The sequence below is a fragment of the Eurosta solidaginis genome, chromosome 3, assembly GCF_040869045.1.
Source record: "Eurosta solidaginis isolate ZX-2024a chromosome 3, ASM4086904v1, whole genome shotgun sequence".
Classification (NCBI taxonomy): domain Eukaryota; kingdom Metazoa; phylum Arthropoda; class Insecta; order Diptera; family Tephritidae; genus Eurosta; species Eurosta solidaginis.
The window spans coordinates 16,601,925-16,622,496 of record NC_090321.1 but is presented as its reverse complement, the minus strand read 5'-3'; the positions used below and the strand labels follow the sequence as shown (position 1 = coordinate 16,622,496).

Genomic DNA, 20,572 nt, shown 5'->3' with positions numbered 1-20,572 from the left:
TCGGCCAACGCCTACCTTTTTTTCGCTACGTGTCCTAGGGTCTTGAGATCAAAACGTGGACCCGGGTACCTCTAGAATGTGTTTATACGATATGGATATCAAATGAAAGCTGTTGATGAGTGCTATAGTACAGGATAATTTTCATACCCCTGGGTGACTAGGGTCTCGAGATATAGCCCAAAACGTAGACCCGGGTACCCCTGGAATGTGTTTATACAATATGGATATCAAATTGAAGCTGATGATGTATGCTTTAGTATAGAGTAAGTTTTACGCCGCTGGGTGACTACGGTCTCGAGATATAGGCCAAAACATGGACCCGGATACCCCTAAAATGTGTGTGCATTATGGATATTAAATGAAAGCTGTTGCCGAGAGCTCTAAAGTTCATTGTGATATTCGATTTAGTCGCATCAACCTGGCAAAACTTATAAATATGCATGCGAAGCCGAAATAAAGACAAGAATTAATAATACCCACATTCCTATTTACATACGTCCTATTCGATTTGCCTGAAATTTCGTATATAAATTTGCCTATATTAGTATTTACGATGCTTTTTTGCGGGAAGTATACCAGAGACGGATTGGGACTGGGATTAGGACTAGGACTGGGACTGAGACTGAGACTCGGAGTGGGACTGGGACTGAGACTCGGAATGGGACTGGAAAAAAATACAGACCACCCTCTGGGACTGGCAATAAGAGATGAAGAAGAAGGAGAAAAAGTTGATAGAAGAGCAAATAGAGAATGAGGCTGAGAAAGAGATATAATGAAATGAAGATGGAGATGAAGCGAAAAAGATGGAGGGAGGAGTGAATAAAAAGATAAGGAAAAAGTGTAGAGAGGTAGGGCAGAGTTAGACGGAAAAAGTTTATTAAAACGTATGCAGATAGGCCAAATTTAGGGCAGAACAACGTCTGCCGGGTCTGCTAGTTAACAATAAAGGAATTTCTTCATTTTTCGAAGTAAGCCAAAGTAAATGTTGGCTTCCGAAATTAGACACTGGAATTTCTTTATTAATAGTATAAAAATGTAGGCGTTCTCCGTCTTTTTTCTTATTTAAATTGTATATTTGCAATCTTATATATCAGGCATTATATAACCTCTTATCTTTGATCGGATCTTCGATAAAATTGAAAACGGTAAAACACACAGCCGCACAAAAAAAAAAAATTTCGCGTACCTAGTAATACGACATGTGTGTTCCAAGAACTTTTATGCTTTGCTCTGAATTTAAAGGGTCAATTAAACTTCCTGGAAGAGATGCTCGGCCTTAAATCTCTTCGGAGGTTATCGTGCCTGTCATTTATTTTATTTTAATTAAACTTCCTTAACCCTAACGCCATAGTCGTAACCATACCCATATCCATAACCATCTCCAATGTGATCGATTAATGGTGCCTTAACCTAAAAATTATGAAAATTTCATAAAAATGAAGAAAACGCAAAAAATTACAAACATATACCACAAAAAATAAGTCGGTTAGTCAAAACGTATCCAAAACAATAAATAAAATCCACAACAAGTTAATAAATTCTCCAACTCAAATATTTTTAGGTTATGGATATGGCGAAAAACCAAAAACCAATCGGTTGGCTATGGTGTGGTTATGGCGTTAGCGTTATGGTATGCCACCATTAATGCATTACATTGATTTCCATAAAGTTGGTTCGATAACCTGTTTTATCTGGTTATGGCAAAGTCACAATTAATTGGCCCTTAAATTCCGTTATGTCAATTGGCCTATCAGGTCGTGCTGTGGTCCTAACCTGAAAACCAGCTCAGACGCCAAGTGATGTTTTCCATTTTTTTTTTTAGGTTCAGACAGAGCCACGACCCGATGTCCCGATTCTGTTGGCTTTTTGACACGCTACAACCGCATCTGTTTTCAAAATTGACATAATGGATCATTTGCTTGACCCTAACCTCAATAACTGGAACATTTTATTATAGGTTGGGCATTTTTCGAGATGGCGCGTTACCAGATTCGCCAACATTTGTTGGCTTATAATTTAAATCAATCACAAAAAAAAATGGTTAAAAAAAAGTGAAAAGCTTTAAATGCTATGCACCAACTCACCCGCACTGATCTATGCCATCACAAACATCGGAAAAAGGTCTGCATTTGCCATTCTTGCAATCAAATTCTGGACATTTTTCATCTAACGTATATTCCGCTGACTCATCTGATGAATCATCTGGACCTGTAATTAATACAAATAGCAACCATTAAAAAATAATGTTCATAAATTTCACATATTCTCATACACTCGCACTTACCACAATCCGCCACACCATCATTCACCCATGACAGTTGTATGCATTTGCCACTTTTCGCGCACGTAAACTCATTGCTATTGCAAGTGTGCTTCTCACAATTCAACTGATCGGTGCCATCTTTGCAATAAACAATGGAGCTGCATAGCAATGCGCGTTGATAGCAACGATCATTACAAATGAAATGTAAACTTAAGTCACATTTCTTTGTATTACATGGTCCATTTTGTTCACTGCTTTCATCGCTGCCATCACTGCAATCATCAAATCCATCGCAAACGTCCTTCGTGTCGACACATTGTTTTGTTTTGGCACATTGGAAGCCTGAAGTACAATTACCTGTGGGTTCATTCAGCTTTACTTGTGGTATGCATTGTAAGCCATTAGCATTGAGTGTGAAATTATCTGGGCAACGACAGACTGGACCCGGTGGGGTGTTCAAACAAATACCAGGGTATTTCGATTTCGCGCAGGCGTTCATCGCAACTGTTGCTGGCTGACTAATGGGATCGAATACTTTGAGGTGTGAGGTGTCGCCGCGTTCTACGAGATGTATATCCGTTTGACTAGAGAGAGAATATAGATAAGAAATAGTGTAATTTAAATTGTTCAATAGTTGTATAGGAGAACGAAGTTGAAAAGTGAAGACGAAATGCAAGTATATTGAGGTTTTGGCTGATAAAATAATGTACGAAAACCCTACTAGATAGCTAAACGGAATTCAAAATGTTTTAGAGGCCGGAGGAGTTTCGAAACTAAATAACACGAAAGCAATTCCAAAAAATTTCGAAATACATGTTTTGGAAGTGATAACTCAAACCATCCCAATACAATCCGTAGGTAAGTCTGAAACTGCCAATAAATGATCCAGAAAACAATTCTGAAATCGAGACTGCCTTGAAATTGTGCTTTACGAAAGCAAAAATAATGAATAGCTAATCTAGAGATGTTCCCGAAATAGTCTCATAATAGTTTTAAACTAATGCTCACTTTTCCCCAAATTTGCTTAGACGTCGATCTTTTTAAACATAGCTAGTAGACCTTTCCAGCCTCTCAGCTATCAGTGTACTAAATTTCATTCACATCCATAGTCAAGTTGCTTGAAAACCACTGTGTACGATTTTATAATTTTCAGATCCCTTTTTAATGGCCGGTAAAATCCCCCTACACTTACTCTCTATTCGCGCTACCCACATTCATTTCGATTACCACTCCCGTACCCACTCCCGCTTCAAAATCTCTTAAAACTTCTATTCTTTTTAAGAAAATTCAAGGCGTGATGAATCTCCGAAGTTATTTAAGTTGAGTTTTTCTTCCAATTTGTCTCGTGCTCCTTTCTGAATTTTCCTACGAGTTAACGGGATGGGGCCCTGCCGAATTTCAATCTTCCAGTGTGCATTTTACAAGAAATAGGTGGCTACGAAATATTCGACTTATATGATAGGTGTCCCACGGTAAGCTATCAGCAAAATTTTGTGTAAATTTCTCTGAAAGACGATATACAAGCGGACAAAACGAAGGACCTCAAAATGTAAAGACTCAAATTATATTTGATCCCATATTGGCAGAAACGCTATGAACTCATAAGTCTATGTAAGGTCCGCATGAACCGGACAATTTAACCTAAACCTTTGCAGAAGTACTTACCTGCCCTTCAATGCTAATTTAGCATTATGATGCACCGTGAAACGTCTAATTGCGCCATTCTTCTTGTCAACCCAAAAAATTACGCCATTATGAAAAGCCATTGACAAAGGCTGAAACTCGGAATCTTTGAAAAGTACAACGCGCTGTGAGCCATCCAAATTCATGCGCTCTATGCTATTAGCTTTCACATCACACCTATTAATGGTGGGAGATAAATTAAAGCAAATTTCGATTTAGTCTTTACATGTCATTTATTTAAATTTTATACAAAAAAGAAACCACAAACATACCAGTAAAGCCTTTTGCCCCTGCGGTCAATATTCAAACTGAGCGGCCATGACATTGGCATATCCTTAACGCTCTCTGCCAATACGGTTTTATGTGTGCCATCAAGCCATGCACTATATATTTTGCCTTTTGAATCACCCAACCAATGTGTGAAATATAACATACCCTCGGTGGGATGCAACACCAATGAGCTGTGTGGTATTAAAAAAAAATAAAATAATGAAAATTTTATGTATTAACTTCTAAGTGCAATATTAACATTTAAAAGCTTACATTGGCATTTCAGCGATTGGCAGCGTAAAATGTTTGCTCATATTTTTAATGGATGCTACACGCAACGATTTTCCCTCACCCCAATACAAGTGCTGTGTAATCCAATCGTATGCCAAAATTGAAGAGCTTCCGCTGCCGTTAACCAAAACTTTTCGTTCGCCCGTTGCAATGGATTGGCTATGCAGCACGTAATTTGAACTGCAAATTGTGTAAAACATATATATTGCAGCATCATTTATATGAATGTATGCGTGTATGTAGATATGTATGCGGTATGCATGTAAGCATGCAACAGTATCAGCATTTTGAGAATACTTACGCTTTCATCACAACAAAGTACACCAATTTGTCGCGTATATTCACATCGACACCCATGGGTTTGGTTACATTGTAAATTGGAACTATGGCATCGGTATGTTCACCACGTTTGAGCAACTGTTGCACATCCTGCACATTCAACAATACGCCTGTAATGCTGGCCAAACGTTCTTTGGCATAAAGTAAAAATTTGTCATTGCGTACGGGTACACAATCGGTGCGGTTACGTAATTTATAGCCAGCTGTACATTGACACTGGACAGTAGCGAAATTTTTCGTCCATAACGGAATACAAATTTGATTGCAATTACCGTTGTTATCGCGACATTGATGTGCCACTGTGGGGAGGAGAAAAACAGAAAAGGAAATTGTTAAACGATAAATCACGAAAAGTTTTCATTTTAAGTGTGAGCAATTGAAGATTTAAAGGTGGGTGATGAAAGTTTAAGTTTCACTACAATATAGATTTTTTATTCCACTACAATATAGATGTTCTTATGTAAGCAGCAAATTCGCAGAGAACGTGAACAGGCGTTTCAACGTCTGGTTTTTATTTCTTCATTTCTTTATTTAATTATGAGTCTTTGGAATACAAACCTTACAGAGTATGTACTTAACTAATTTATAGGTTACATACTAATTTTGTGTATAAATCGAACCACTTATAGGGCTGAGTTAAGCAACGCGAAAAAAGCATTAATTGGCATCGAAAAATACAAAGTGATAGCATCACTTAGTGAATTAAACTCTCTTAAAGCACGATTTACGGGAGCATTACGAGCATATAGCGTTCTCGTATTAACCGCATAGAAAGGGGACATATTACGAAGAAACCGTTGAGGGACATTAAACCGAATCCTTTCTAATAAATATGGACAGTCAATTAGGCCCTTGACAATTTTGAAAGTAAAGGACAAGGAGAGTATAGATCTTCGACTCTCCAAAGATTTGAGACTTAACAGTGTAAGATGAGCAGTATAAGATGGTATGGGCTCCTCAAAATTTAACGTCCAAAGAGCATACTTAAGAAAGAGTTTTTGTATTCTCTCTAGTTTATTTATAGCTATCATAGTACTAGGTCTCCAAATAAAGACAGCATATTCTAAATGAGACCTGACAAAAGAAGTATAGAGAGCTCTAAAAGTAAAAGGGTCACAGAACTTCGCGGAATTGCGCCTAACAAAACCCAGCATTGAGCAAGATTTAGAGGTAACGTGGCTAATATGATTACTGAAGGAAAACTTGCTATCAAATATAACCCCAAGGTCCTTACTCTCACTAAGACTTCGAAGCTCACAATTAGAAATACTATATTTTAAGCGAAGTATATTGGATGACTTAGAATAAGTCACATTAAAGCATTTACATGCATTTAAAGACAGATGAGACTTGAGACACCACAGATGTAGTTTGGTAATGCCATTTTGCAATTTCAATATATCATCAGGCGACTTAAAAAATTGAAAACAATTTTAGGTCATCAGCATAAAGGAGACATTTAGCAAATGTAAAGCAATTGCTAATGTCATTAGTAAAAAGATTAAATAATAATGGACCTAGTATACTCCCCTGTGGTACCCCTGAAGAGGCAATAAAGGGAATAGAACACTCCCCATCAACAGTGACAACACTCCGCCTGCTGGAAAAATATGAACTGAATCATAACAGGAAGGAAGAATGAAAACCAAAGCATCCTAGTTTATTAATTAGGACTCTATGGGAGACCCTATCAAAGGCTTTTGAAAAGTCAGTATAGAGACAATCTACCTGCGAGCCAGCTGAAAAAGACTCAATGCAATACTCACTGAAAACAGCAAGGTTAGAAATCGTCGACCTCTCCGCAACGAAACCATGCTGATAAGGAGAAATAAGGGACTTAACCGCAAAGCTCAACTTAGCATAGACTGCATGCTGAAAAATTTTGGAAACAGTGGTCAGTTTGGATATGGGTCTGTAGTTACGCACATCATTTTTGTTGCCACACTTGAAGATAGGCGTAATAGACGTAACCTTCGAATAATCAATAAAATTCCCAGAGGAGAGTGATTTGTTGAAAATAAGTTGGAGAGGATAAACCAAGGCCGGACAATTTTTCAATAAGATGGGAGAAAATCCGTCTAAATCTGTTTGAGAAGAAAACTTAAGATTATTAATAGCTCCACTAATATCATCAAAAGAAAGATGTAGAGCTCCGAAATTTAAGGCAGAGTTCAGACTATTCGAAAAATCGAGCGGTTGATAATTATCATCCACTGAAAAATTGGATTTAAAAAAATCAGCAAATAAGTTAGCACCCTCATTTGGAGTTTTCGCCGAGTTATCATCCAGGAAAACTCCGGTAGGCACACTAGCGGAAAAACTTTTTGGATTCGATTTGATGTTACCCTCGATATTGCGCATATACTCAGAATAAAGAGTTTTATCCAAAATATTAAAATCCTTTAAGTGCGACTTATATTTACTAAAAAAACATGTTATTCTTATTCTTTTGAAATTTTTTTAAGAATTTGTTTTTAAAATTCTTAAGTTTTTTTAATCCCTTAGTGTACCAAGGTAACTCGTACGCTCTTTTTACCCGCAAGGGGATTCTATCCAAACATTGGGTGAATAAAATAGACTTAAAAGTGGAAAAGCCAACAGAAGTATCAAGCCCACCAAGTAGCTCCTCCCAATTTATTTCAAGTAAAAAATCATTGAGACTTGCAAAGTCACACAAAGAATAATTAAAGATTAATTTACTGTCAGTAGTAACCGGAGGAAAATGATAAAAACTAAACTCAACGACAAGTGGTAGATGATGACTGTCCTTAGAAGTAACTGGATTCAAGCACTCACTAACTTTACAACAAAAATTGTCACTTATGAATATGAGATCCAATAATCTATTTAGAGTATTAAACCAAGGGAACTGTTGTTATTCGAGGCTACCAAACTATTGCAGCGTGTTTCAGGCAAAACTAATAGCCGCGAAAGATGCTGCTCGATGGCTACTATCTAAGAATCTCACGTCCGTTGCAATCAACTTCGACTTCGATTAAGCTCTCCAAAGCAAGAGCACTACCATAAAGGCTGCAATATATTGCTGACAATCGTTTAACGACCTAGCCTCTTGGTGCACCATAATGGTGATATGGGTGTTGTTGTTGTTGTAGCAATGCTCGCCCCACCTAATAGCCGCGACCGATCACAAATTGTCGTCAATATCCTCTAACGGGAGTCCAAGGAAACTTGCCGTTTCAACAGGGGTGGACCATAATGAAAGGGGTGTTAGAGGCGTTGGTTCCACATTACAATTAAAGAGATGGTTGGTGTCATGTGGGGACACATTGCAAGCAGGGCATACATTTTGTATGTCGGGGTTGATTCTGGATAGGTAAGAGTTTAACCTGTTACAGTATCCAGAACGAAGTTGAGCAAGAGTGACACGCGTTTCCCTGGGGAGTATGCGTTCCTCTTCTGCGAGTTCTGGATATTTTCCTTCAAGTACTGGATTCACCGGGCAATTCCCGACATAAAGGTCCGACGCCTGTCTATGGAGTTCACCAAGGACCTGCTTGTGTTTTCCCGCTTCATACGGCTGGGTTCTCAGGTGCCGTATTTCCTCAAAATGCTTACGGAGATGACTCCTTAGGCCCCTAGGCGGTGCTGGTTCGTCAATCAGATGTCTGTTGGGATGCCCAGGTTTCTGGGTATTCAACAGAAACTGTTTGGTCAGCATCTCATTTCTCTCCCTGATGGGGAGTATTCTCGCCTCATTATGCAGATGGTGTTCTGGGGACATAAGAAGACAGCCCGTGGCGATTCTGAGAGCAGTATTTTGGCAGGCCTGTAGTTTCTTCCAGTGGGTGGTTTTTAGGCTTGGCGACCATATGGGTGACGCGTAGCACGTAATCGGCTGGCTAATTGCTTTGTATGTGGTCAAGAGCGTTTCTTTATCTTTTCCCCAGGTACTGCCAGCAAGGGATTTGAGGATTTTATTACGGCTCTGAATTCTTGGAACAATTGCGGTTGCGTGCGCACCAAAATGTAGATCCTGATCAAACGTCACACCCTAGATTTTGGGGTGTAGGACAGTCGGTAGCGTAGTGCCATCGACGTGGATGTTCAATATGGTCGACATTTGGGGCGTCCATGTTGTAAATAAGGTCGCGGAAGATTTAGTCGGTGACAATGACAGGTTTCGCGAGGCGAAAAAACTGGAGAGATCAGGGAGATAGCCGTTTATTTTATTGCATAGCTCATCGATCTTTGGGCCTGGGCCTGTGGCCATTATTGTGCAGTCATCGGCGTAGGAAACGATTGTTACTCCTTCCGGTGGTGAAGGTAGCTTTGATATGTAGAAATTAAACAAAAGCGGGGATAGGACACGACCCTGTGGCACCCTTTGTTTAATTCTCCTTTGTTTTGATGTTTCGTTTCTGAATTGCACCGATGCCTGCCGACCACCCAGATAATTTGCGGTCCACCTTTTAAGACATGGGGGAAGGGTAGACCCTTCCAAGTCTTGCAGTAACGAGCCATGGTTGACCGTATCAAAAGCTTTTGATAGGTCTAACGCTACGAGTACTGTTCTATGGTGGGGATATTGATTCAAACCGCAATTTATCTGGGTGCTAATGACATTTAGCGCGGAGGTAGTGCTATGAAGTTTTCTGAAGCCATGCTGATGAGGGGCTAGCTGCAAATGTGCTTGGAAATAAGGGAGCAAAATGGCTTCAAGCGTCTTTGCCACTGGCGATAGGAGAGATATCGGACGATATGACTCACCTACGTTAGCTGGTTTCCCAGGCTTTAGTAGCGGGACCACCTTGGCCATTTTCCATTTCTCGGGTATGACAAAGGTGGAAAGAGACAGGTTGAAGACATGCGCTAAATATTTGAAGCCCTCTTTCCCTAGGTTTTTAAGCATCGGCATGGCTATGCCGTCTGGGCCCACTGCTTTGGATGGTTTAGCGCGACCAATGGCGTCCTCAACCTCTCTAGCGGTGATGGTAATTGGTGACGCACTGAGTTTGTGTTTATGTGCGCGTCTATTGGCTCTCCGTCTATCTTTGTCGACCGTAGGATGCATTATATATTGTCGGCAGAAAGCGCTCGCGCATTTTTTCGCATCCGACAGCACCTTATCGCCAAAGGCGATGGAAACTTTGTCTTTGTGCTTAGTCGGATTCGATAGGGACTTTACGGTGGACCAAAGTTTACCTACACCGGTAGAGAGGTTACAACCTCTTAGGTGCTCTTCCCATTTCGCCCGCTTGTGTTCGTCCACAAGCAATCTGATGCGTTGGTTTATATCCCTTATTTGGGGGTCGCCTGGATCAAGCTGTCTTATAAGGTCGCGTTCCCTCGCTAAGCTCGCGGCCTCCGCCGGGAAGTGGGGCCGGATTTCGGGAATTCTCCCGGCGGGAATGAAATGTGCCGAGGCGGATTCAATGACCTTACGGAAGGCACGCTCCCCTTGGCGGGCATCAGTCGGGATAGGGAGGGCAGCAAAGCTGCTGTCTGTTGCAGATTTATATTCTTCCCACTTTCCTTTTTTGAAGTTTATGAAAGTGCGTTTTTCGGTGACGATGAAGTCGGCGGTACGCTCGAGCGAAATAAGTATGGGCAGGTGGTCGGATGCCAATGTTACCATCGGCTGCCAGTTGACGCAGTTTACGAGTTCTGCGCTCACGATTGAGATATCTGGCGAGCTATGACAGCTTCCTACCATACGTGTGGGGGCGTCTCCGTTTATTGTGCAGAACGTCGTTTCATCTATTTGATCCGCCAACATCTCACCCCTACTGTCCGCCCGCAAGTTTGAATGCCATAGGTCGTGATGGGCATTGAAATCGCCTAAGATAATGCGATTGTTGCCAGTGAGTAAGGCCTCGATATTAGGGCGGTATCCACTGGGGCAACAGGTGACAGGAGGGATGTAGATGTTGATGATTTCTAGATTTGCATCGCCTGACCGGACAGATAGGCCTTGACGTTCTAAGACATTGTCACTGCGGTCGATGCCAGGATCAAATATATGATATTGCACAGAGTGGTGTATAATAAACGCGAGGCCGCCTCCATTTCCGCTCTCGCGGTCTTTCCTGTGGACATTATAACCAGAGCAGGTCTGCAATGCAGATCTTGCTGTGAGTTTAGTCTCTTGAATCGCAGCAATGCGGATGTTGTGCCGCTTCATGAAATCGACTATCTCCGTAATCTTCCCAGTTAGTCCATTACAGTTGAACTGCAGACTGTGACTACGCCTAGGTTGTGGAAGGCCAGGACGCAATTGCTGTTGTGGCCTTGGGACTGGGCGCCCTTGGGCAAGCATTGGGGTACCCGGATGATTTGGGTTTGCGACCTGGCAACATGGCGCGATGAAACCCGTCGAGGGGTTGCCGTCGCGGAGACCAGAACATCTAGGAAAGTGGCACCACCCAAGGCAGGAGCTGCATTGCGCGGATGTCGCAAACCTATATATTCTGTGCTGGCAGACGGTGCAAACGGAGGCAGGGACTAAGAGTCTGCTTCCCTGACCTGCAGGATTGCTGCCAGAAAAGAGGGGGGGAGAAGAAGACGGGGGCAGGGGCTGATGCTCAGCATTGCTACCAACTCTACTATCAGCTGTATGAGTTGTTGGCGCCGTGGGGCGCGAGCAGCAGCGGGTACTTGTTGTGGCTTGCTGAGCAGCGAAGCTGCTGGAAGGTAGTGGGGATACGCTTAGGCGTAGACTACGGGACGCCTTTGGGCGTGAGCAGCAAGGAGCCACAAAAGATTTATAAAAGTTACGTGGACGTCGGGTTTTGGGATCAAGCCCAGAACAACCTGTCCGATGCAACCATCCCTTGCACGAGACACACTGAACAGAGTATGACCGTCCTAAAAAGATTCTTTTCTGGCAAATGCAGCAAAACCATTTCTCAGGACCGGGGTCAGGAGACGGACCCGGATTGGGTTCGATACCTTCCCGGAGTAAGAGAATATGTAGCAGTCCTGCTGCAAGGAGCTGCTGGGAGGATGACAATTTGTGGGAGGGACGAAACAAATTAAATGGGGTCACACTGAAATGACAGTCCTTGGTCGGGAAAAATCCCGAGTCGCTCCGGTACATAGAACCGACTGCCTTGGGAAGCGCGGTGATATGGGTCTCAGATCACAGTGATATACCTGGGAACTATGTTGCTGATGAGCTAACAAGGAAGGCCATAGAACAGACTGATGTAATCCTTCTCCTTCTCTCCTCCTTCTCTCGCCACCTCTTCTAATTGTGCATTAACCGAGAATTCCAATGTTAGGCGCATTCGTTAGATGGGAACTAGGTCCCTTATCAACTTAGATCGTCTTTTCTTAGGTTAGCCACGATAACCTTACCTAAACTTTTGCCATATACTAGTCCCACTTCTGCGATTAAGGAGGCAAGAGTTCAAAATACAGATGTGTCAAGCTTAATTTTTATCCGAATAACATACAACGGCTCTTGACTCTAAAATGCTTTTAAAGCAGCTTCATATAGAAAGTACTTCATATCTCCATTGCCACTTTATTACCTAGAACCCATTATCATTATGTTGTTGTTGTTATTCATGTTTCAATTTGGTACTATCCGGTGCAGCACCTTCTGGTACTAGCCTGTTTGCATCGGGATATATGGGCTTAAACTGTAGAATTTTCAAAAAAACTCTACTTGAGAACCTTCTTGGTGTAAATTTTTTGAATTCTGAAATACTCTCGAAAAAGGCTTTTCCAAGAAACTTCATTATGCTGCCGCAGTGCGCTGGTAAATCGGACAGCAGGTGTTCCAGCGATAGCGAGCTGATTCCTGCTGCCGCCGCCCAGCTACTAAGCTGGTGATGCCTTCACTATCCTGCTGATAACGTACGGTCCCCGACTTGATACCAGCACTAGTACGTCATGCGTATGTAGGACATTACTTTGACCTCATTTGTGTTGAGCTGTTGAAGTAAGCTATCTACACCGCCCTTAGGAGCCGCTCTCACTTGCTCCCAGCTTAGCACTTAAAATACTGAAATGCAGTCTAATAATTATAGTAGAATTTGCAATTCCTAGGGTATAGAGTCTTTATTTTGGAGGGCATCTTCTATTGCTGCCTATAGCATAGTCGATTAGCATGTTGCGCTGTTGGCACCCTCGAGGTATCCAGTCTATAGTGTAAAGTGTAATATTTCCTATTTTTGATATTTTATAGTACTCGATAGGGATTTATAAAAAAGTTCCACATTTAGGCTGCCCCCAGCAAACCCGTGGGCATACTTATGTCAAATACACTTAAATTTAGTATGATATTTAAAATGAAAAAAAAATTCACATACCTTCTGGCTGCTTCTGTCGATGAAACACTCGAAAATCATAAGGTCTTTCCACATCTTTCACTATCTCTTCGGCTTTTAGCGTAAATTTGTTGATTTTAACAATCACCGTATCAACCCACGGTGCTATATAGACAGTGTTCTCGAAAACTTCGACCGCATGTAGAGATTTCAATACAATATGCGTCTGTGTGAAGGAAGGTAGAGAAAATTATTAATATATATTTTAGCAAATAATTCCAGTAGACGATGCGTCTACGTCAGCAGTTAAGGGGCTAATATCAAAGCTGCTCAACGCCTATATACTTATAGGACTTTTATTTCTGTTTTGCCCTGAAAATAGGCACAGATGCAAATTCACACTTTGAATAGCACTCCCATATATGCCCGCACATATAAATTCAATTCATATGAAAGTGCCTGAATTTCATATGAAAGTGCAAAGAAAAAGCATTTCCATATGAAGCCTTCGATATGATATTCAAATTTACGTTAACAAATTTACAGCAAAAAATTTTTCAATTTTTTTTTGTATATGTATTGTGATTTGCACAGCCCTCCCGTGATAGAACAAAAACATGTAACTATTTTTTTGAACATTGTGGGAATTTCAGGATTTAATTATAAGTCCATACCTCCCTCAAATATCAATATATTTCAAAAGGCGTTTATCTTTTTGGATAGCCTAAACTATAAAGTTTTTAATGTATAAAGGGCTAATATTTTTGATTCCTAGCTTTGGATTAGTTTATTAAAATGTAATGTTACGCGCCCAGAAAATGACATGTGTTTAGCATTTCATATAAAATAATTTTTCATGTCACAATGTTCTATCACGGGAGAGCCCTGGTCAAATACAAAGAAAACAAGTAAGGAAGGCTAAGTTCGGGTGTAACCGAACATTACATACTCAGTTGAGAGCTATGGAGACAAAGTAAAGGAAAATCACCATGTTGGAAAATGAACCTAGGGTAACCCTGGAATGTGTTTGTATGACATGTGTATCAAATGGAAGGTATTAAAGAGTATTTTAAGACGCCATAGTTCTATAGGTGGACGCCTTTTCGAGATATCGCCATAAAGGTGGACCAGGGGTTACTCTAGAATTTGTTTGTACGATATGGGTATCAAGTGAAAGGTGTTAATGAGTATTTTAAAAGGGAGTGGGCCTTAGTTCTATATGTGTACGCCTTTTCGAGATATCGCCATAAACGTGGACCAGGGGTGACTCTAGAATGTGTTTGTACGATATGGGTATCAAATTAAAGGTATTAATGAGGGTTTTAAAAGGGAGTGGTCCATAGTTGTATATGTGAAGGCGTTTTCGAGATATCGATGAAAATGTGGACCAGGGTGATCCAGACCATCATCTGTCGGGTACCGCTAATTTATTTATATATGTAATACCACGAAAAGTATTCCTGCCAAGATTCCAAGGGCTTTTGATTTCGCCCTGCAGAACTTTTTCATTTTCTTCTACTTAATATGGTAGGTGTCAAACCCATTTTACAAAGTTTTTTTCTAAAGTTATATTTTCCGTCAATAAACCAATCCAATTACCATGTTTCATCCCTTTTTTCGTATTTGGTATAGAATTATGGCATTTTTTTCATTTTTCGTAATTTTCGATATCGAAAAAGTGGGCGTGGTCATAGTCGGATTTCGGACATTTTAAATAGCGATCTGAGATGAGTGCCCAGGAACGTACATACCAAATTTCATCAAGATACCTCAAAATTTACTCAAGTTATCGTGTTAACGGACGGACGGATGGACGGACTGACATGGCTCAATCAAATTTTATTTCGATACTGATGATTTTGATATATGGAAGTCTATATCCATCTCGATTCCTTTATACCTCTACAACCAACCGTTATCCAATCAAAGTTAATATACTCTGTGAGCTCTGCTCAACTGAGTATAAAAATATCACTCGTACGCCATGGCATACCCTTAAACATACAATTTTTCTTAAGCATAACAAAACTTACGTCTGCAGTCTTTTTCATAGCCCAACGATTGCGTCCTTCGTAATCAACACGCTCAATGAAATCTTTATAAATGTCTATCCAATAAATATGCTCATTGGGCAAATCCAATGTCATACGACTGGGATAGTAAATTTGCGTGGAAACCAATATGGTACGATTGCGGCCATCGAGTCTTACACGTGACAAGCTGGGACTCCATTCGGTGAAAAACATAAAACTATACAATGCGTGTTGAATGAAGATGAGCAAATATGCAAAGAGAAAAAGCAGAATAACAAACGTTAATTGCATATAACGAAACGTGATATTTATGTATGTATGTGAACGAGAAAAAACAAAAAAATGCGCGCATTACACACACACACACACACACATTACAGCCTTACCCTTTGGTGGGATCCAATACTAATGAGGACGGATTCATTACATCCTCTAGCAGAACATTGCAATATTGCATTGTATTTGTGCACATAAAAACGAGACTCAGTTCGTTGTTGAGGAAATACCAATTGCCTGATATCCAGTCCAAACGTAATTTATCGATAGCTACAAGATATTAATGAAATCATACAGATATTAATACATATGCAGACATACAACATGTATGTGGCATTGCACCACATGAGTGCAAACTTACAATGCATGCTGGTTACCATTTCCGGCAAAGGCATTGGCCAACTGGCATTTAGATCATCAATGCGATGACAACGCATACTAACCGTCGTCCAAGCGCTCGAATACATGGCACACACCGTACGATTGCGATGCCAAATTTCAATGGCAGATAGTTCACCAGATACATAATGATCCAACAGCTCACCATTGCTGCTAATGCGACGCATATCGTTTTGTGTAAAAAATACCAGCGATGCATTTTCGTTGCGCGGCACTGCAGGGCAAAGTCAGAGTAGTAGATAATTTTTTTAAGTGCACGCATTTGAAGTGAAAATATTTCACACCATTTTTCTGTCTGTTTTAACCACTTACCATTTATCGCTGTGCAATGATTATTTTGCTTGGCATAACCAGCCACACAAGTACATTCATAAGAGCCAGGCGTATTGCGACACAGCTGATCGCAAGTACCCTCTATACTGCACTCGTCGAAATCTGTGCATTTTGTGCTATTAACAGACACCTGACCAAGCGGGCAATAGCATGTGGGACCATCGCGTGTTGTCAGCTTGCAGTTGAAGGAACAATTGAGGTGCGCACATTGCGCATCCTGTGTATCTGCGGTGGGGCGGAAAGTAAATGGTGTTACTTTTTATTGTTTGCGACACATTTCATAATTTATCTTACTTACCACACTTGAGCTCATCACTATCACAATCCCAGATGCCATCGCAAAAACGCGATATATCCAGGCAAGCACCATTACTGCATTCGCTCTGATATGGAAGACATTTCAATTCATCCGTGTGACCTAAATAGTTTTATCAATTGGAAATGTTTAAAAGTGGAAGTTGTTGCATATTTTTGGCATATAGTAGATGAAAGAAGAGGTGTTGTTGTTATCATGATTTAAATTTAATTTTTTTTGTAATTCGCATAGCTTTAAATGAATTTAACGAGTACTGCCTGACATTATGAATTCTAATTCTAAAAAGCACTCCTTGAAGGACACTATACAAGTTGTGGGACAATTGTACTTCTTTTGTCCGCAAAATATGGTATGACAAACGTCAAAAACGTTTGCTCTCATTTTAAGTTTTCCTTTGCGTAAAAAGCTCACTTGTCGATGATCGTATAAGCCTTTTTCTAAATCTCTGTTTATATTTGAAATATGTTGGTCTATTAAGCTTAACAAATGCATTTTTATCCTAGTACTCATATAGACATATCAAATTAGAACTTTGTACTTACAGTTTATCTCATCGGATGTATCGAATTCGCCGCAGTCATATTCGCTGTCGCACACCCAATTGTTGGGTACGCATTTACGTGAACGCTTGCATTGAAATTGTCCCTCGTTGCATTTTGTGGCGTTCACTGTAATTAAAAGGTTAAAGTTCAATTCAATAAATTATTTTTATTGATAATTTAAAATGCGGTTTTCACAAGCTGGGTGGAAGCTTTAACGTGGGAATCTAATTTACTTACAACGAAATTTGTAAGTCTCGATAAAAGTTGTTTCTAATGGGAAATAAGAAAACAAATTTAAAATTGATATACCTAGATGGCGAAGGGAGTCATGCAAAGAAATATGAGGAACGTATTATGGTCATTATGATTCTTGGTAAGTATTGCAAATAGGTTCCTTGGTATGCTTATCTTTTAAAGAGCGGAATCTCTCCTGTTTATCGCCAGGGATTCAAAAATAGTCAAGAAATCGGTTTGCGTACGAAGTCTTGTATAATACACTGGACTTCGAAATTCATTAGGGATGGTATCTGTACGAGTTACGATGAGCTAATATTTAAGCTTTAATTGTATCCCAACAGCCTACATTCTGTATCCACAAACTGATTTATAGAATTTCAAAAACATGGTTCATTTTCATTTCATTTTTCATTTATTCGGAGAATATACATTAGTACAGTAAGACAAATTGTCTTTTGTAGTACAACAAACATAATTCATATAATTCATTTAAATAAATAAATAAAAGATGCTAGAAAACAAGCATATCAAAACAATACTACAAAACTTTAAATTTTTAAAATTTTAAATTTTGGTTAAATTAGATTAAGATAAGATAAATATAAAATAAATGCTCTGTTTAAGTTTGTTGACTAGAAAAATAACTGAAAATAATATGTTTGTAGTTGCTTTCGTTTACATTATTCCTAATTGCAGCTGGGATAGAGTTCCAAATACGTACGGTGTTGACGAAAAACACCCTTGTCGAAACAACGAAGTTAAAGTTAGGCACAACTAGATTACTCGTCCTGGGAGACATAGTGAATGTCAATTTCTCAAAAAGATATGCTAGTGATTTTGTGACAATCAAGCGGTGCAAAAAAAGCACACTTCTAGCTTTTTGGTAGTCAAATATGTTACATCCTAATAGCTTGGACCTCCAAGCCGAAATATGATCAAACTTTCGTAAACCGAAAACGTAACGAGTTACATGATTAAAGGCGACCTCAACTTTGTGTGCAGAACATGAGTCCAACTTGTTATAAACGAGCTCTGAATAGTTTATTATTGGCAAAAGAAGCTGTAGGGCCAGTTTTCTTCTAATATGCGGAGGTGTGAAAGGTGCAGGTTGCCTAAGATTGCGCAAAGTGGTATACACTTTACCCATGACTGTATTGATGTGGTCTTCACAAGTTAGATTAGAGTTGATAACGAAACCCAAATTTTTAATTTTAGAAACAATTTGTAAAGCCGTGTTTCCAATGTATATTGTTGAGGCAAGGGCATCAACGGAGCTATTCTTCGAAATGGGCAAAATGAACGATTTAGTTGCATTAAGGCAGAGACCATTATTATTGGCCCAGCTCTGTACTGACAATAAATCATTATTTACTTTAAGACAGAGGTTGGCTACGTCCGTGAAACTATCAGACAAATCTAATTGTATGTCATCTGCATATGCGTGCATTTTCATGTGCTGACAAACCGAAAAGATATCGTTTACGAAAATACTGAATAACAAAGGCCCAGGAATGGAACCCTGCGGAACACCGCGGGGAAGGTGTTTGTTCCCCGAAATTTCGCAACCAGTATTAACAAGTTGTGATCTTCCTGTTAAGTAACTCTCCATTACCATCAAAGCACTGTAGGCAAATCCAAAATATGTTTTAAGTTTATAAGAAAGTAACGCATGGTCAACAGAATCAAAAGCTTTAGAAAAATCTAATAGACAAAGCTTGGTTCTTATCAAAAGGTGTGCGTATGTCATCAAGAATTTTAAGTAGTGCCGTTGTACAACTATACTTGGCTCTAAAGCCCGATTGGTGTGGTGATAAGAGGTTATTTCTAGAAATGTGCAAAATTATGTGCTCTGCTAGCAGCCTCTCAAAAACTTTCGACAGCGCGGGCAATATGCTAATGGGTCGATAATCACGGACCGAGTTTGCAAGCCGTTTCTTCGGGACGGGTCTTACCATAGCAAATTTCCACGATTCAGGAAACCGAGAAGTTGTGATGCAATAGTTGATGATGTGTGTGAAGGTACTCAGTATAAATGGTAGAATAATTTTTACAAATTTTATTGGTATACCATCAACCCCGATGGCATTGGATTTAACTTTAAGTAGGCACCTTACCACGTCGCATTCGGATACCGCCCTGAACTCAAAATTTTCTCCACAGTAGCGCCCATAAGCATTTGGAAAAGGTGCAGTAAGATTTACAGCGCCCGCAGGACTACTCACAAACGCATCATTAAGGGTGTCAGCATTTAGTTCACATACATGTTTGTCCTTTCCATATACTCGCAAGCTTTTTAGATTACGCCTAAGAGTTTTTGGAGGTAGCGAAGGGTAAAGCCTTGAGGTAAAAAATCTACTTTTTTCGTTCCTTATTATCTTAGTAGCGATATTTCTGGCAGCTTTATAGGCAAGCCATGCAACATTACTTTTACTCCTCCTCCACGATTGGTATGCCCTACTACGTGCTTTTATTGCCGCTTGAACTTGGCCATTAAACCACGGACACGAAACATTTCTAGGTCTACTTGAGCGAATAGGCACATGTATGTTAAAGGCATTAATGATTTGGCTGTTAAGGAACTCAAGTTTTTCATCAGCAGACACTAGTAACCAACAATCACTCCAATTAACACAGGACAAATCAGAACACAAAGCATTATAGTCAAGTAAGCGGTAATCCCTAAAACTAAAGGTACTACAGCGGTTAAATTGTATATCTAAGGAACAAAATATAAGGTCATGGTCTGATAAAAATGGCATCTGGTCAAATTTTAAAACTATTGAAGGGTCAGAAACAATAAAATAATCCAGAAGACTAGGACAACAATTAACACCAAACCTGGTTGGCACATTGTTATTGACAACACTTAGACCAGCACCAGATACATAATTTAACATACTCTTACTATATGAGTCACGAACAAGCAGATTAACATTGAAGTCTCCACAAACTATTAAGCTGTCATAGTCTACAAGGTACCGAGACAACGTAAATGGTCTTTAGCCGATATTATGAAGAGAACTAGGTTTAATTAAACAATTTTAAGCTTAAAATTAGGCTCTACAGAAAAAATCGTTAAACATTCTACCCTTAAGGCCATCTCAAGTTACATTACATGTTTTATAAAAAAAAAGCGCAATCCTCCTGCCAAATACTTTTAGCCTATGTCAAGTACACTCGTAGTCATAACAAATTTATAAAAACTGTTCCTATCGGAAGATGGGAGTGATCTCAAAAACAAACCAAAAATAATAAGAAATGATTCCAAAAATATTTCGAAATGGTACCAGAATAATTACGATATGATCCGGAGTTAGTTCCTAATAAATTTCTAAATTGCTCAGAAAGGATCTGTA

General features: G+C 39.8%; 1 protein-coding gene across 13 annotated transcripts in view; it reads right to left on the bottom strand.

The window, feature by feature from the left end:
- Positions 1–20,572, bottom strand: part of LRP1 (LDL receptor protein 1) — a 336,333-nt gene that overhangs the window by 28,209 nt on the left and 287,552 nt on the right. For all 13 annotated transcript variants that reach the window (XM_067771116.1, XM_067771119.1, XM_067771108.1 and 10 more), the window contains 13 exons: positions 16,980–17,105; positions 16,420–16,539; positions 16,101–16,346; positions 15,751–16,002; positions 15,500–15,659; positions 15,114–15,330; positions 13,123–13,306; positions 4,809–5,145; positions 4,490–4,687; positions 4,219–4,407; positions 3,929–4,123; positions 2,285–2,847; positions 2,085–2,208 (listed from right to left, as the gene is read on the bottom strand). In XM_067771116.1, coding sequence (XP_067627217.1) covers positions 2,085–2,208; positions 2,285–2,847; positions 3,929–4,123; positions 4,219–4,407; positions 4,490–4,687; positions 4,809–5,145; positions 13,123–13,306; positions 15,114–15,330; positions 15,500–15,659; positions 15,751–16,002; positions 16,101–16,346; positions 16,420–16,539; positions 16,980–17,105 — 2,911 coding nt within the window. The remainder of the gene's footprint in view (positions 1–2,084; positions 2,209–2,284; positions 2,848–3,928; positions 4,124–4,218; positions 4,408–4,489; positions 4,688–4,808; positions 5,146–13,122; positions 13,307–15,113; positions 15,331–15,499; positions 15,660–15,750; positions 16,003–16,100; positions 16,347–16,419; positions 16,540–16,979; positions 17,106–20,572) is intronic.